Here is an 18,044-nt window from a genome sequence, read left to right on the forward strand (position 1 = left end):
TTCCGTTAATTATTAATGAAAAAATGCAAATGAGACTAACGATGCAATAATTTTTAACATTTTGGGACCAAAAAGTAATTTTCGTAAATTATGGAATCGAAAAGGACACCGACCTTTTTTTTGGGACCAAATATGCAATTTTAGCTGTTAAGAAGTCGTTTTTAATGAATAACTACGGACCTTGCAACTAGGTGGGCTAGTTTATTCCCTTCCCATCAAATGAACATGAATAGATGTTCTTCCAATTAATGACCCATTTCTAGAATATATTGGATGATAGGGTATAGAGTAGCTTGAATGTTTGATTGTGATTGTAACGACTGAATAAGAGATAGACATTCACTTTCAAACACCACCTTCCGCTATCCTTTTTGTACGACTATCTCCATTACAGTTCTTGTAGCCAAGCCTTCTGCATGTCCCGCCTCCACAATCCCTAGAAAAAAGTAGTATTCCATGGGAAAATAACATTTCTAGTTTCATAAGTTAGACCTATGTCACTTTAAATCCCATTCGTTATGGGGTTAACACTTTTAGTCCCTTAACTTAGAAAAACCAACACTTTTGGTCCTCATGCACTTTTTCATCTATAATTTAACGATGTAGGTCACACACCTAGCACGTTGTCATTAAGTATTTGTGGTTAGATGAAAAATTGGCCCTTTTTTCAATAGTAGCATATGAGTAATATATTTGGCCTACTTGATTCACTTGTGAAAGATATGATTTTTTGTGTTGCTTTTATTTGGTTTCAACTTATAAAAATATAGAAAAGATAAGATTCAATTTTTGTGAGTAAAGAGAGCAATCGCTATGCTAAGAGTCCAAATGTTGCAGCCTCCAGCCGATATAAAGCAAGCTTCGTTGTATGGGGGTAGGACCAATCACATAGTGTTAAATATATAATACTAAATGTTAATTATAATTGATGTGAAAAAACATATGCCACAGTATTTTGATCTAACGATATGAATATATATGACTTCATAATATACATTAAATCTAAAATTGGTTTAGTAATTGCATAAATTAATAAAAGTGTAGAAAATATACATTAAATTATCTAAATACTTGAACATAATTTTTATATAGTTGAATATTTTATCGAATAAAAAATATTAATAAAAAATAAATAAAATTATTATACTATGTTATTTTGAAAATATATTTGTCCAACACAAGGATAAAGAATGCTTAGACTCATAGGATACGTATGGGCCCAAGGTCCTAGCCAAAATAAAGGTCCATCTACTGTTAGGCCCAAACTAAAGAGCCTCCCGAACTGCCTAGGTGGCATCCACATAGACTTGTCAATGAGCGGGTATTACCCTACTCGAACCCGGACCCAATAAGTACCTATAGTTACTCATACAATATCCATTGGTTTTACCCATATTATATCTAAAATAATTGGGTCCAGTTTAAGTATTACCCATTGGGTCTTACCTATATTAAAATGAATGAAATAACTATATGTTTTTCTATAATAATATCATCGTAACTTAAATACTAAATTAATTTCAGAAAAATATTTCATGAGCTTGCAATTGATAAAATAAATTAAAATTTATTCTATTTTTTAACATGTGCAAATTGAATATTATTGCAATATAAATAATGATTTGGACTTTGTTCAAATAATTGATCATTATTAATCAATTGCACAATCAACAATGAAAATCATATTTGACTTTGAAATAATTCTTTTTATCCATTTGAAATTGCATTCAATATTAATTTAATGAGTTTTTTTAAATCAAATTCAAAAAAGAATTATTAATTCCATATATTAGTGGAGCATAACTAATTTAATTTTTTTCATTTTTTTTCTTGTTATGTTCAAATGAATTTTATTATAAACTTAATTTGGAGGTGTAACTACAAAAACAAAGATGAAAAACTTGGTTTTTTATTTCCAAATATCAATTTGTAAAAAAATTTAATATACTATGTACAAAATTTATAAATTTTAGATGACAAATAAATTGAATTGATTGATATATAAAAAAATTTACAAATTTGATAAAATTTTATGTTAATAAAATTTACCCTTTCAATACCCATACCAACAGGTATTTTAGGGTCTAGCCTCTACCCATACCTAAAATATTTATTTTAATGGGCATGGGTTCAGGTCTGGTTCTAGCATAAAATGATTGGGTTCGAGTATGGATCTAATATAAAATTATTGGTTATGGGAGTGGGTATTACCACCCATTGATAGGCATACATCCACATCGAACCATGTTACCAAAAAAGTAAAAATTAAAAAGTAGTTGTGGGGATATAGCTAGTCCCTAACCTACCAACCAAACCCCAATTCCCCACACGTCCTCCTCCCCAGCCCCAACACCGCCCCTTGCTGCTCTACCCGCTACCCTAGAACTCAACCCTTCCAACACCCAGTGCAAAACCCCATCAAGCCCCAAATCCCTGCGTGTGTAATGCAAGAGGGAGGAATGGTTTCCATAATTTTACTACATTTCAAAGGGTTTCAATGTAATCCTCTCATAAAATTTTTGAGCAGCAAAATTCTTGATATAGGGTATTTTTACGTTATACAATGTTAGGACGTAATTTTATGCTATTATTTTAAACTTATATATCTCTAAGTTTTGATTTAGTTTACCGCACAATTCATGTGTTTCACATGTCCTTTGATGATAGGAAAGATTAGGTAGAGTATAAACGAAGACGAGCGAAAACGGACCATTTGGGCACATTCGTATCAGGAGACCAAACAAGAACAGACAGATTAATTCAATATGGTGTAAGGCGTGATAACACTTTAGGACACCAATCACCAAAAACATACTAAATCGGTTATAAGAACCCTTGAAGAAATAACTTTCATTATCCTCCTATCGCTAGAAGGTAAAAGACCGAATTTGGATTTCAAAGAATAGGACACTTTTCAAATAGCTAAAACAGGTGTTTGCAAAAACTTGAATACTTTCATAAATAAAAGTTGGTAATACAATAATTTCTTCATCGAACACTTCCATATAAGCTATTTTCCATTTATAACTATTACTTCCAAACAATAAAAAACATCGAGTATTAAAATACTATAAACCACAGTTACACAAAATCAAAGCAAAAATTTAAATTTTTACCACGATTAATCAATTTTTGCTGTGGTTTTTAGCAGGCAAAATTTCACTTTTGGTCCCACTAAATAGGGTCATTCTCACTTTTGGTCCCGCAATTTAGGTGCTCAACACTTGTAGTCCCAAAACCCTAATTTTTTAACACTTTTAGTCCCGCGCCGTTAAAAATTGACGGAAACAGCACGTGACTTGTCACGTGCCGTTAGTCAACTAGTATGGTACATGTTGGTCAACGGCAAAATATCACTTTTGGTCCCACTAGATAGGGTCATTCTCACTTTTGGTCCCACGCTTTACATTTTCAACACTTGTAGTCTCAAAACCCTAATGGAGAGTGGGACTGAGACATTCCAGGACAACAACGGCAAGTTCTCGGTAGTTCCTTGCAATGAAAGTTTAATCTTCATCAAAAGCAACTCAACATCTGAAGCAGAGTGAGTGAGAGTGAGAAGAATGCAAATGCAGAGAGACAGAGAGGCCTAAGAGCCGCCATGAATGAGGCTGAGAAGGAAAAAGAAACTGAGTGTGAGAGGGTTCTTTGTTTGATCTGTGTTTATTGAGTCATCCTCTGGACCAAATCTTGCAACTTCTCAGTCAAATACCACTGGTATGGTAAAATGCAGAGAGAGAGAGACAGCTAAGAGCAGCCATGAATGAGGCTGGGAAGGAAAAAGAAACTGAGTGTGAGAGGGTTCTTAGTTTGAGCTCGAGCTCGACGAGCTCATCGAGGTTGAGCTCGAGCTCGAGCTCGATACTTCGAGCTTGAACTCGAGCTCGAGCTCGATACATTATTTTCGAGCTTGAGCTCGAGCTCGATTTTGTTCCAGAAATTGCAGAAGAATAGAGGTGGGAAGGAGAGGAATTTTATAACATTACATACAAAATTTTTCAGAAATTTTGCTAATCGATAATGGTCTTCCATACAACATTACAACTCTTTTGTAAAATCAAACAACAACATCAAGAAATAAACAAATCATTGTCCCCTGAAAACACACCCAAACCCAAGAAAAAAAAATTAAACAAGATGCTAAAAACACAACCAAAACCATCTGATATCGAAACATAAGAGTAATCATTCAAGACGGTGTATCGTTGAATCAGGCCATGTGATTTTAAATCATACCGTCTGATATGATCTAATAGACACAATCTTGTATATATTTAAATTTCGTATGAATCAGGAGCCCAAATATATACAATCTTGTATATATTTAATTTTATTGATTAAACTTTTTAGTATCATTATATATCTAATAAAAATAATATTTTGAATTGTTCAACCATCATCATCATCATTATTATTATCATTATTATTATGATTTTTAGATTAATTCATAAGAATTACTAAATTTTGAACAAGTAAACATGAGCTCGAGCTCGAAGCTCGGTGAACAAGTAAACATGAGCTCGAGCTCAAAGCCGAGCCGGCTCGACTCATCTGCCACCCCTATGACTAATGGCACGTGAATTGTCACATGCCGTTTCTGTCAGTTTTTAACGGAGTGGGTCTAAAGGTGTTAAAATATTTATATTGCTCCTTAATATAAAATACTATTTTATTGATATATATAAAATCAAAAAAAATATTTTAATTGAAATTGAAAATATAAACAGAATTGTATTGTTGATGTCTTGGTCATATTAAATTATTTATTTAATTTAGACCTAACTTATTTAAATAAAGTATTGAATAAAGTATATTCTTCACATTTTTATTTGGCATTCACAATATATATGTATATATCTATACATAAATATGTATAGAAAAAGACACAAATGTTCAATCAATTTGGTCAACCCTTATAACCAATTTTTGTCACATCAAAAATACATATACATGTATTCAACATTCTCACACCTATATACCTACATTTGGAAACAACTAATCCAAATATATTATTAGTTTTCGCACAAAAACCAATAAAGCATTTCTACCTATTTCCAAATATTGGAAACTGAAAATGAAAATGAAAACACAACCAAACGAGCCCTAGGATTTTGGGACTACAAGTGTTGAACACGTAAAGCGTGGGACCAAAAGTGAGAATAACACTATCTTGTGGGACCAAAAGTGATATTTTGCCGTTGACCAACATGGACCATACCAGCTGACTAACGGCACGTGACTGTCACGTGCCGTTTCCGTCAGTTTTTAACAGTGTGGGACTAAAAGTGTTAAAAAATTAGGGTTTTGGGACTACAAGTGTTGAGCACCTAAAGCGCGGGACCAAAAGTGAGAATGACCCTATTTAATAGGACCAAAAGTGAAATTTTGCCTTTTTAGCAATACCCAAAACATTTTTTATGATTTTAGCCAAGGCTAATATTTTAGCACATTTGCAGAAAATAATGGTTAATGGCCGTTGTGAAATCATGATAATTTGTATTTGTTATAATTTTCTTTCTTCATTATAGTAATTAATCGTAGCGAACAACCATACTTTTTTATATTGAAACGCTCTTGCAAAAAACTCGGATACAGAAAGGAACAATCCTACACCCAATCAGAAATTGTCCAAAAGAAGGCATGCATTTCAAAGAAAGAAACCAATAGACGACTACCAAATATGAGAACAAAGAGCAAAGTACTAAACTGCAGTACTAAAAAATAGTTGTAATTTATTTTGTAAACCCCTAGATTTTTGATATAAAAAAGATAAGAAATTCAATTAAAAAAAAAAAAAAACAACTAGATTTAAAGGGAGCATTCTTGACATTCCTTTGTTGCTTAGCTGATACCATCTTTCTTCCTCTCGATCACTTCACCAATGCACTGCACCAACCATATGATGAATGGAATTGTTAACTATATATTAAAATAGAGTTTAAAACATCATAAGAAACATGACTATGTTTGGTTTCCTGTTTTGGCATTTTTCGAGACAAGATAAGACACATTTAATGTTTATTTTTGTGGCTTTTATATTTTATTTGTGTGTTTTTTTGTTTTTTAATTATATATATAATATAAAAAAGACATGATTTGACAATGAACAATGTTTTTTATCTCATACATATTTATATATAAAAATATATATAAAAGAGATATGATTTGATAATGAACAGTGATTTTTGTCTCCCAAATCCCAACATCAAACATACACCAGTTATTTTAAAGTATTCTAAATTACCTCAAAATACAAATTCAAATCTTTCTCTATCTCCAAAACATCAAAACATAAAAACAAAACACTCAAAATACAAATCCAAACACTATGATGATTTTTTGTCATACTTAATAATTATCATAATTAAAAAATAAAAAATCATAGCGATTACTAATTAATCACGGGTTATACAATAGTTACTAACCGTTGTTTTTGCATGCAAATCCAAAATTAGCCACAACTGAAAATCATAGTAAATTTTGATTAATTGTACTTAAAAATTTAAATTTTACATTAATTTTGTACAAGTGTTAGATAGTATTAATGCATTACACAGGGAATAACATACTTTTTTTTCCGCAGTGAAGGTACAACTAAATATTTTCGTTTCATAATTTTTGCCCAATGTATTTTTTATGTTATTGCTTACGAAATTTTCGAAAATAGTCTGGTAACTTGAAAATTGATTCATTTTTAGTTTTCAAGCCAACTCCTATTAGAAAATTGACAGAAAACACTATGTGCAAGTGATGTGTCCCCTTATCTTTTCAGAATGACGGGAAACAGCCCATATGACTTGCACGTGGTTTTTTTTTTTTTTTTTTTTGTGAATTTCCTAATGAAAGTTGGTGGGACGACTAAAAGTGTATAATCTTCAAAATTGCGAGACTATTTTTATGCTAAATAATAGGACTAAAAATGTATAAAATATATGTTATAGGACAAGAAATACAATTTTCACATGGAATGACATAATTGGTAGAAAAATACAACAATATTATTCATTACCTCATGAGGATTTGGGAATCAATGCATTCTTTATCTTGTCAACAGTGCAGCTAATAAGATTGTTTGCCACCGTGATTGATCCCAGCGAAACTTTTGCATTAGGACTAGGATCAACTAAAACCTGTAATAATAATTCAAAAAAATAATTAGGTATAAAATTTATTCACCGCATAAAAAAAGAAAAAAAATGCAAGCAACCCCCTTATAACATTATGAATGAGTAAATTATCTTATACGAAAAACAAATTAGCAATTTACCTCCCTGTGTTTTTAAAAATGCAACAATTTACCTCCTTGTATTTTTGAAAATGAAGCAATTTACTTCCTTAGACAGGGAGGTATACTGCTTCATTTTAAAAACACAGGGGGTGTAAATTGCTGTTATTTTTCATATAGAGTAGTATGCTCATTTGCGATATCATGGGGAGGTAAATCGCATTAAACCCCAAAAAGAAAAGGGTAATTGCATTTTTGGTTCATCAATATAGGATCAGCAGATTTTTCGTCCCATTAGTTACAGAATTTTCATCAATGACTCCACTTTTTTGTCAATTTACTAGGTAACGTATAGAACTATTAATGAGATTTTTCGTCCTCAACAACAAAAAAGAAATTACTTGAAGTGCGACAGTCAAAAGAGATCCTCCAGAATCAGCTTCTGCAGCCATTCCCCTTCCTTGGCTACCCGTCGGCCCGTCAGGGAGAATGGCAAATCCTGATGGAAGTAAGGGTATGGAACTCGGATCTCCACCACCTAAAATCGCATTCAAACACACCATGTCGATCGGAGCGTAAACAACGTAAGAAGCTGTAGGATCAGTACGACTTTCTAGCAACGTTGTCTGCCTCGAAGTGGCACTCTACATTTCATCAAAGAGAAAGTTTCATGTAAGTCTACATAGTGCAATATCCAACATCGATTCAAAGAAAAGAGAAAAATGCAAGCAACCCCTTATGATATCGCAAATGAACGAATTACCCTCTTATGAAAAAAAAAAACAAATAGCGATTTACCTCTCTATCTTTTTTAAAATACAATAATTTATCCCCTATAATTTTTAAAATGAAGTAATTTACCTCCTTACAGAGAGATAAATTGCTTCACTTTAAAAAGTATAGGGAGGTAAATTGATATATTTTTTTCATAAAAAATAATGTGTTCATTTTTAATATCACAAGGAAAAAATTGCTATTTACTCCCAAAGAGAATGTATCTAATTTACCTTTGCTTGATATATTGCAACACTGTTGCCTATTTCCTTGCCACTCACAATTTGCATCATCTCTTCAACATCGCCTCCATTTGACAGCATATCCCACTGGTACGTACGTAGTTGTAATAACGTAGACTCGGTGTAATTATGATAAAAAATGTGCAGCAATCTATTGACACGCACATGAAGGTTAATTACACTTTTAGTCCTTATATATAGACACTAATTTGATTTTTTGGGTCTCTCAAGTTCCACATCCTCGATTTGGGCCCTAATTTTTCATGTTTTTGCAAAATTGGTCAGGCCGTTAACGGCACCTTCACGTGAAACGCAAGTGAGGCTAGTTTGGGGAGAAAAAATTGGTCTTTTTTATTGTCTATATGACAAGCGGTAAATTATATAAAAGAGGAAAACGCCATATTTCATCCTTGTTTTTTCTTTTTTTTTCAATTTTCCCCTAATTTTTGTGCGTTTTGTATGAACAAAAAAAATCTGGGAAAAATCATAAAAAAAACTTAAAAAAATGAGAAAATTACCATTTTCTCATCTATGGAACCAACTACCGATCATATAGATGCTAAAAAAAGGCCAATTTTACTTCCCAAATTAGCCACACATACGTTTCACATGAGGCCACCGTACGTTAACCCAAACTGCCAGACTAGTTTTGCAAAAACACGAAAAGTTTTGCGAGAATATAATATTTGAGACATTAAAATAGAATTATAGTTCCTATAGGCATGCAAAACATGTAATTAGCCCCACACATGGAATGAAGGTTGAAGGGTGTTATTACCTTGTTTCGAGTGTGGGGATCACGCAGAAAATCAAAGACCTTTTTGGGTGGAATGGGAAGCCAAAAGGAAGTAGCAATAGTCAAATGAAGGCCGACAGGCATGCTCAAGTCGTCCATGTTGTTCCTTGTCATGACCCTTACGTTTTCACTTCCATTCCCAGACAGTGTTGTCCATGAATTCCCAGTTGATGCATTTACTCCGGAGCAAAACCTTGTAACCATTCTTTCCCCTAGCTTCAGTATGCTTTTCCAACCCTCTGATTTCCGAGCACATAATAATTAAAAATAAATAAAGGAACGTTACTTTCAACTCTTTTTTGGACATCTAATTTGGAAAAAATGGAAGCAATCCCACTGCGATATTGTAAATGAATAAATTATTCCCCTGTGAAATCTTTTTTTAGCAATTTAACCTCTGTATTTTTTAAAATACAATATTTTACCCTCCCGTGTTTTTATAAAAAAAAAAAAGCAATTACCTCCTTAGACAGGAAGGTAAAATTGTTTTATTTTAAAAATCACAGGGGGATAAATTGCTATATTTTTTTTAATAAAAGAATAATTTACTCATTTACAATATCATATAGGTAAATTGCAGTAAACCCCATCTAATTTAGTAACTATTGATTAGGATGTATTTGCAGGAATTATTTCAGAATTTAATATAATCCCCTTTGATATTATAAACAAGCAAATTACCACCTATGACAAAAAATGCCAATGTACCTCTATGTTTTTTTGAAATAGAGCAACTTACCCTCCTGTATAAAAATGTAAATTGCTTTATTTTAAAAAATATATAGAGGTATTTTACTGTTTATTTTTTATCTTAATTTTGCATTTTTCCCGATCATTTTTATCTTAATTTTTTTATTTAATTAAATAAATATAATAAAAATTTGAATTATTCGAATGCGCTTCAATTACTAATAAAAAGACGTAAGACGAGTAGTGTCATCACCTAAGCAGGTGACATCAGCTTTGGGTGCAGCAGCTCTCTGAAGGCGTTGAGAATGGGCATCAAGAATTGCAACCCAGCGTTTTGCCCCGAATGCAAGACCCGCAGTAATGAGAGGTTTGTATATGTTATGAACTCCTCCATCTTCCACTTCGACATGCTCCATCCATGTAACCTATATATATGCATATCAAATATTCAACATAATCTATATATAATAAAGTAGAAATATAGAGATTATATAAGTAAGCGTTATGTATCCGATCCACATGTTCGAATATCGTCTTTAAATTTTATTTTGCCACGTAGTTAAATATTTTTTTATTTCTATCGGAAAAATATACGAGAGGGTTTTTTTTTTAAATTTTATTTTGATGTCAAATAATACTTTAAAGAATGACTTTCTGTTTTCTTTTTAAATTTAGATAAGTCTAATATTGTTTATTTTTATTCATAAGATCCACTCGTATTTTTCGATCAATTTAATTAGTAAATGATTTAAAATTATTTTTATTATTTATTCGTTACTTAATTTTAAATTTGTAGACTATTTATCATGTTTGTTTATTTTTATATTTTAAAATCTAAAAAATTATAATTTATTAATTTATTTTTTCTAAAAATAAAACTTTTCGGGCCGGGTACTTAGTAAGATGGTTTTGACACTAAAAGTTTCGAGATTTTCTGAAGATTAAAAGTCAAAATAAATACTTTAAATTCGAAGGATTCCAAATGTAGTTTTTGAATTATGTTTTGTTAAGTATTGTTACGTTTTAAATTCCTTTGGTATGGATCTGTTTGAAATACTTTTTCCAACTTTAAATTCATCAATCCAAATATAATTTTAGTGAAAAAAACATAATTCTATATCAAGAAATTACTGGTTATGTTTAGGGGTTAAATGAAATTACGGATAATTTTGTGTCCAAAAAAGTTTATTAATGCCACGTTATTTTGCTTGGAAAGTTTTTGTTGGACACCTCTGAACTTTAGGGGGTTAAATGCAATTTACTCCCTAAAATATGTGAAATGAGTAAAAACTCCCATGTAAAAAAAATTAGCAAATTATCTCTCTGTATTTTGGAAAACGAACAAGTCACCCTCTATCAATGGTTTAAATAGAAGGCAATTTGCTTTATTTTTCAATATGTAGAGGATAATTTATTACTTTTTTTTACAATTATTTCTTTTTTCATTTATATCATACGAAATAAATTGTATTTTTTTCAACTTTATGGACCTGATCCATTTTCTGGCTCTTGACCAATAGGTGCGATGTACCTTTGAATATCCATTGGGCATGTCTTGAATCACGCAGCCAGAGGGCCTTCTTCGGCATGCAACCAGCTGCGGAGTAGCAGAATGCAATCCGTCCAAGGAAACATCAACCACCGTCCATGTGTCATCGGTGAGGTGCTGTTTACAGAACCTCAGAAAATAGCTCTCACGGGTTGGAACAAGCGGTGAAGGAACATGAAACTCAGCATTCATCTACATACGAAACAAAATTAATTATGGGACACTATTGTAGGAAGATGCCAAATTTTCATTACATGCCCTTCTTCTTTTTGTGTTTAATTTAAAAGGTAAAAAACATTTTTTCCTTTAAACTATGATATGTTATCGTATCAAATTTATTTTTTATTTTTATATTTTGTCATACAAACTACACGATTAATGGCATCTTATCATATTCTCAGACCAATTTTCGACTGAAAATTCTATTAAAAGTGGTCACATGCACAACATATGGTATTTTTAAAGGCAAAATCATTTTTTGGCTTTCATGCTCAGAACACACTTGGAGCGCACGTGTGAAAATGACGATTTTCTGTCCTAAAAAATATCCTGTGTTGTGCATGTGATCATTTTTTCAACGGAAAATTCCATCGAAAAGTGGTCACATGCACAACATATGGTATTCTTTTAGGGCAAAATTGTAATTTTTCTTGTTTTCTCGCTCAAAACACACCCGAGGAGCATGTGTGAAAATGACAATTTCGCCCAAAAAAAAACCATGTATTGTAGGTATAACCACTTTTCAATAGAATTTTTATCAAAAAGTGAACTCAGATGGTAAAATGATAAAATCATATAATTTGTATGGCAATTTAAAAAAAAAAAAGAAAATAGACAACAAAAGTACAAAATTGATCATAGTTCACAATACAAAATGTGTTTTACCCTAAGTTTAAGTAACCATACCACTTGCAGAGCTTCATTGTAGTTTTCACCCACTCCACTTGAAATGAGTTGCATGTGCTTTGCTCGTGAAACCACTCCTGAAAACACGTTCGACCATTTCTCCTGCCAATGAACAATAACATTTATATCTTCTGTCTAATTAAACCACATACTTTTTATTATTAATTATTTTTTTCTAATCATGATTCTTGTAGTTAGAATCCAAACATATAAATAAGTTTTAAGAGAAAATAACATTTTTTGTCCTGTAAATTTTGTCTAAGTTGATTATTTATGAAATTTTCGATAATAATTTCATAACTCGCAAAAAATGACTCATTTTCAATCTTCCGTAAGAAAATTGATGCAATAAAATAATCACATGCAAAATAACATGATCGTCATCTTTTCAGAATGAAGGGGAACGGCCATGTTACTTGCATGCATTTTTTTTTTTTTTTCTTTCAATCAATTTTCTAATAGAAGTTGGTAGGGACGAAAGCGAGAAAGTCTAAAGTTATGGGATTATTTTTGAAAATCTCGTGAGCTATGAAACTGAAAGTATACAAGGCCTAAGTTATAGGACCAAAAATACAATTTTTCCTACATTTTTAATATCGCTAGCGGAAAATTTTCAGTTCTAATGGAATCAAAATGGGAAAAAATGCATGGAACCTCCTTGTGATATTGCAAATGAGCAAATTACCCCCTTATGAAAAAATAAATAACGATTTAACTCCCTGTATTTTTAAAATACAACAATTTACTCAGTATTATTTTTAAAATGAAGCAATTTACCTCCCTATGTAGAGAGAGATAAATTATTATTTTTTTTTTTATAAAGGAGTAATGTGCTCATTTTCAATATTATAGGGGGATAAATTACTATTGATCCTATACGAAATTGTTATGCTGCGAAAATAAACCTCAAGAAAAGTAACTAATTGAACGGGTGGCAATGAATGCAACAAAGACATACCACATCCATGAGGATCTCAATAACCTTTGGAGCACTCATGGCAACAACAACACTTTCACGCGATGCTTCGCATTTGAATCCATCGAGTTTTAGATCGAACACTCTTGAAAATGACCTCAAGTACTCCTCCTCATTCAACAGAGTGGCGTTGCGATCCATGCTCGGCACCCACAACGGGTCCCCCACTTGTGCTATTCGTATTACCTCTTCCGTTGCTGCAACAGCTACTTCGATCGCCATCAACCTATAACGGTCGACGTCCTGTCCTGCATTGTCCATTGCCGGCCTCCCCAAATCCGTAGCTCGACACGTTCTCTTGAAACTTGCAAGAGTGGAAGCAGAGGGAGCCTCGGTAGGGTTTGCAAATGGCCTGCCCACGTAATTCGTAGCTACGGCAGAAATGTGATCAATCTGGATACAAGTAAAAAGAGATGGAATGAAAAGAACAAGAAGTATGGATCAGCAATCAATGGAGACTTCTTATATATTTCATCATACATGCATAGAATTCGTCCAGTATTTTAGAGTCAATACAATTTTCGTTTAATTGGTTACAAGATTCTTTTAATGATCTCAAAGTTACAAAAATAACCAATTTAAAGCCTCTCATCATATTCCGTTAGTATTTTGACGAAAATAGCAAGTGCCTATTGTCCAGAATACTAACGGAATCTATGAAATGACTAAAAGCGTACTGACTCTAAAATATGGGACGAAAAATATTATTTAATGCAAGCAACCCCCTTATGATACTGCAAATGAGTAAACTACTCCCTTATCAAAAAAACAGTTAACCTCCCTATGTTTTAAAAATACAATAATTTACCTTCTTAGACAGGGATAAATTGCTATTCTTTTTTCATATGAGGTAATTTGCTCATTCGCAATAACACGAGGAGGTAAATTGCATTAATCCTGTAGAACTATAGGTACACCTCCTGAGGTGGTGTCAGTATAATACACTTCAGGGGGTAACATGAGATATTTGTGTAATTAGACCCAATCTACGGAAGTTTCAATATAATTATCCAAAAATTAAACTAAATATTAATTGTTTAAATAAATGTCACCTCTTCTCTTAGTCGAGCATTCTCCATTCTCAATTGGTGTTGATGAAAGGATGCTTCTGCCATAGGAGTAGGGCCACCACAAGTAGGGCAAGAGGCGTTGCTCAGAGCTTCCCTGTACCTCATGTTTTCAGCACGAAGTTTTTCGTTCTCACTACGGAGCTGTGTGTTTTCCTGGTGCTCATGTTGTGTCTGCAAATGTAAATTTCACTCGACTAAAATAGAATAATTGTGTATACAGAAGTATGAATACTACGTATGTACGTATGTACCATATATAAACATGTATTTTCTTAATTTTCGGCAAAAAATTCTAGGGTAAATTATTCTGGCAACTCTTGAATTTAGGTTTAGATACACAAATATTCCATATTTTTTATAAAATTACGAATACACCCCCCTAAGGAGTGTTTGTGTAATGCATCTCCGGGGGTATAATTATAATTAGGGTAAATTACAATGACTTTTCCTGAGATTTGGTGTAATTACGAATACTCCCTCGTTGTTTGAAAAATTACTAATATCCCCCTAATTTTTAAGTCATCTAACAATTAATCCAATTCGTTAGGTTTCATCTATTTTTTGTGATGAACTGACCAAAATGCACTTGAAATTAAGAACTATAAGTTTTAAAATTTTTAAATTTCTTTTATTGACTAAGTAGATAATTTTTCTTTTTATAATTTTTAATTTTTTTCCCATCCACTGCACCTTATATTTTTTACAAATTTTTATTTTTTTCTAGAAATACAATAAGGAAAAAGTTGATAATTTATACCTCCGTTTAAGGATTACATAATTGCATCAAACATCAGGAGGTATTTGTAATTTTTCAAACAAATGAAGGGGTATTCATAATCAAGCCAAACCTCAAGAAAGGTGGTTGTAATTTACTCTTATATTACCACTTCAACTTTAAGGGGTGTACTCTTAATTTTACAAAGAACACGGAATGTTTGTGTATTAAACCTAACATTAAGGGGTGTTAATATAATTTACCTAAAACTCTAACATAATCATAAAAGAATTGCAAAATGAGACAGTACCTTCATTTGGGTGCGCTTGTTTTGGAACCAAAACTTGACTTGCAATGGTTGCATGCCTAGTTCAGAACTGAGTTCTTTTCTTTGCCTGTCATCTGGATGGGGACACTCCTTAAAGAACCTGCATTAATGCATGTCAAATTTAGGAAGATTGGCACTACAAATAATGAAGTCACATTGGTTATAATTAGTTTTAAGGGTGATTAGCAATTTATCCCCTGTGATATTAAAAATGAGTATATTATCCCCCTATGTAAAAAAAATATAACAATTTATCCCCCTATACTTTTTAAAATGAAGCAATTTACCTCTTTATACAGGGAGGTGAATTGCTTCATTTTAAAATTATAGGGGGGAGGTAAATTATTGTATTTTAAAAAATATATGGAGGTAAATTGCTATTTACTTTTTTTATAAGGGGGTAATTTGCTTATTTACGATATCACAAGGGGGTTACTTGCAATTTTCCCTTAGTTTTAACATAATCATGCAAGGATGGAGTAAAGAATACTTATTTTAAAACCTTAAAAAAAAAATACTTTTTTTAAAAGGTTAGTAACACTCAGATGACTCCCTCGGCACTGCAAGAAATTGAGTCAATAGCTATGAAAAAAGTATTGTTAAAATTAATATTGAGCTAATTAGCAAGTAATGTTTTCGTTGTTAATTAATCTATACTGTTTAATATATATATATATAATAATAATTTGTTGCTAAATTAGTTAGCAAATTTATTTTTGTTGCTAAAAATTTATTGCTAAGTATATTTCTTATATTAAATTATATAGATTAGCAACGAGATTTTTGTACTTGCTAATTCATTCGTGCTAATTTGTTTTTTCGTTGCTGTTGACCAATTTTCTTGTAATGAGCTTTAAAAATATAGAACTATATTGTTCTCTAAAAAGCTTTTACAAATTACACTTGCACCCATCCGAGAATTCCCCGTTTATAATTGTACATTTTTCATTAGTATTTAATTTGATGGAAAATGCTAAAGTTAGCAACTTAAAAATTTACATACATATATAAAGTCAAAAGGATGTAACTATAATAAAATACATATGTTTTTGGAATTATAAACATTGTAAGCCATTAATAAAAGAAAAACTTAGTCATATTTTCAATAATTTATACAGAATGTTGAATGAAATATAAACTTCGAAGGTATATAACTTTTTTTGCTCACGTTAATATTTTCTGTTCAAATCCTAATAGAAAGGTCCAGTTGTAAACGGAAAATTTTTGAAAGAGATGCAAGTGTATTTTTAAAAGTAATCTTTTTGAAAAATATAATTTCACATTTTAAAAGGGAATGTAAATATAATCGACCCTATCTGTAATTTGGCTCATATAGTTAATTTAGAACTTACGCTTCCATTTCTTGAATTTGACGCGGAGTGTGTCGATGGTAGCGTTTTCTCTTTGGACGTTGATCCTCAATTGAATTACTATTGGAGCTATCGCTGTTAATTTCTTCACCTCTCGTCCTCCGGACATCATCTTCTTCAGACATGTTTGAGTTCATCATATCGAAGCTTTGTCTTTCAACCATCGTTTTCCTGTAACACATTGAGTCATGTATATGTCTCAATCTGTATGAATTTGACTGTACGATTAAATCATTGATAGAAACAATTTATGTGAGCATATATAGATATGTACTTGTGGGGAGAAATGCATTTTTTGTCCTATAAGTTTTTAGGATGGCACTTTCCATCTAGTCAGATTTTAATTTTATAATTGAGTACAATAATATTAAAAAAGGGTTAATTACATTTTGTTATCCAAGTAATGATATTTTTGTATGTTAATTTATCAATTCAATTTTACGAAATTTTGCACTTTGTTATTTATAACTACTTTTAACCAGATTTTTTATTGAAAAACATAACATACAGTGTACATGTGATATTTAAATATTATGTGATTTGATATTTTTTACATATACACAGCATGTGATATTCTTTTGGTAGAAAAATCAACAAAAAAAAGAGTAAATGACATTCTGCCATTCAAACTATGCCGTTTTAACTTTGGCATTTAAATCTTTTTTGTGTCAACTTACCATCTCAACTTTGTAAAATTTGTACTTTGCCAATATATGACCTTTTCTTTGCCGACTTTTTTGTCGAAAAAACATCACATGCTGTCCATATGTGAAAAATATCATATCACATAACCCTTATATATCACATGTGCATTGTATGTGATATTTTTTGTCAAAAAAACTAGTGAAAAAACAATTATAAGTCATAAAATACAATATTTCATAAAGTTGAATAGTAAGTTGACACAAAAATAAGTTTAGATGCCAAAATACAAGAACGGTCATAGTTCGGATGACAAAATATAATTAACCCACAAAAAAATAGTCCCATATGACAATTAAAGTGAAAATTTTGCAAAGTTCAGATGGTAAGTTTACAGAAAAAAAGTTTTGAAAGTAAAATATAAAAACAGACATAGTTCGAATGACAAATATAACTTACCCTTTAAAAAGAGTCGCACATTTGGTCCAATCTTTTCCTTTTTTTTCAGCAAAATTGGCATTTTATGATAAAAATTGGACTAAATGTACTATTTTTTTTTTATAAATATTATTCTTTGCAAAATTGAAATAGGGAGTGGACTAAAAGTGTCACTCCACTACAATTATTGACCCAAAAATGCATATTTCCCTCTACTTGTATAACCTACTTGAGAGTGCGTGCAATGGTATGATAAATAGAACTAAGTAGCTAGAATGCATTTCCATGTGTAAAAGTGAGTAGCTAGAATGCATCTCCATGTA

The 18,044-nt window shown here is 31.5% G+C and overlaps 1 protein-coding gene across 3 annotated transcripts; it reads right to left on the reverse strand.

Moving 5' to 3' along the window:
- Positions 6,951-16,790, reverse strand: LOC105167361 (homeobox-leucine zipper protein ROC1-like). 3 transcript variants are annotated; one of them, XM_020696420.1, is made up of 11 exons: positions 16,624-16,790; positions 15,254-15,371; positions 14,211-14,399; positions 13,141-13,551; positions 12,183-12,284; positions 11,259-11,468; positions 9,981-10,152; positions 9,020-9,276; positions 8,233-8,328; positions 7,627-7,869; positions 6,951-7,130 (listed from the first exon to the last, which is right to left on the reverse strand). In XM_020696420.1, exons 1-11 carry the CDS (start codon positions 16,779-16,781, stop codon positions 7,011-7,013), a joined length of 2,076 nt encoding a protein of 691 aa, XP_020552079.1. In that variant the 5' UTR covers positions 16,782-16,790; the 3' UTR covers positions 6,951-7,010. The 3 variants fall into 3 exon arrangements, with proteins under 3 accessions (XP_020552079.1, XP_020552080.1, XP_020552078.1); XM_020696421.1 differs by having other exon boundaries at positions 8,239-8,328; positions 9,966-10,152; XM_020696419.1 differs by having other exon boundaries at positions 9,966-10,152.

The sequence above is a fragment of the Sesamum indicum genome, linkage group LG8 (genome assembly GCF_000512975.1).
Source record: "Sesamum indicum cultivar Zhongzhi No. 13 linkage group LG8, S_indicum_v1.0, whole genome shotgun sequence".
NCBI lineage: Eukaryota > Viridiplantae > Streptophyta > Magnoliopsida > Lamiales > Pedaliaceae > Sesamum > Sesamum indicum.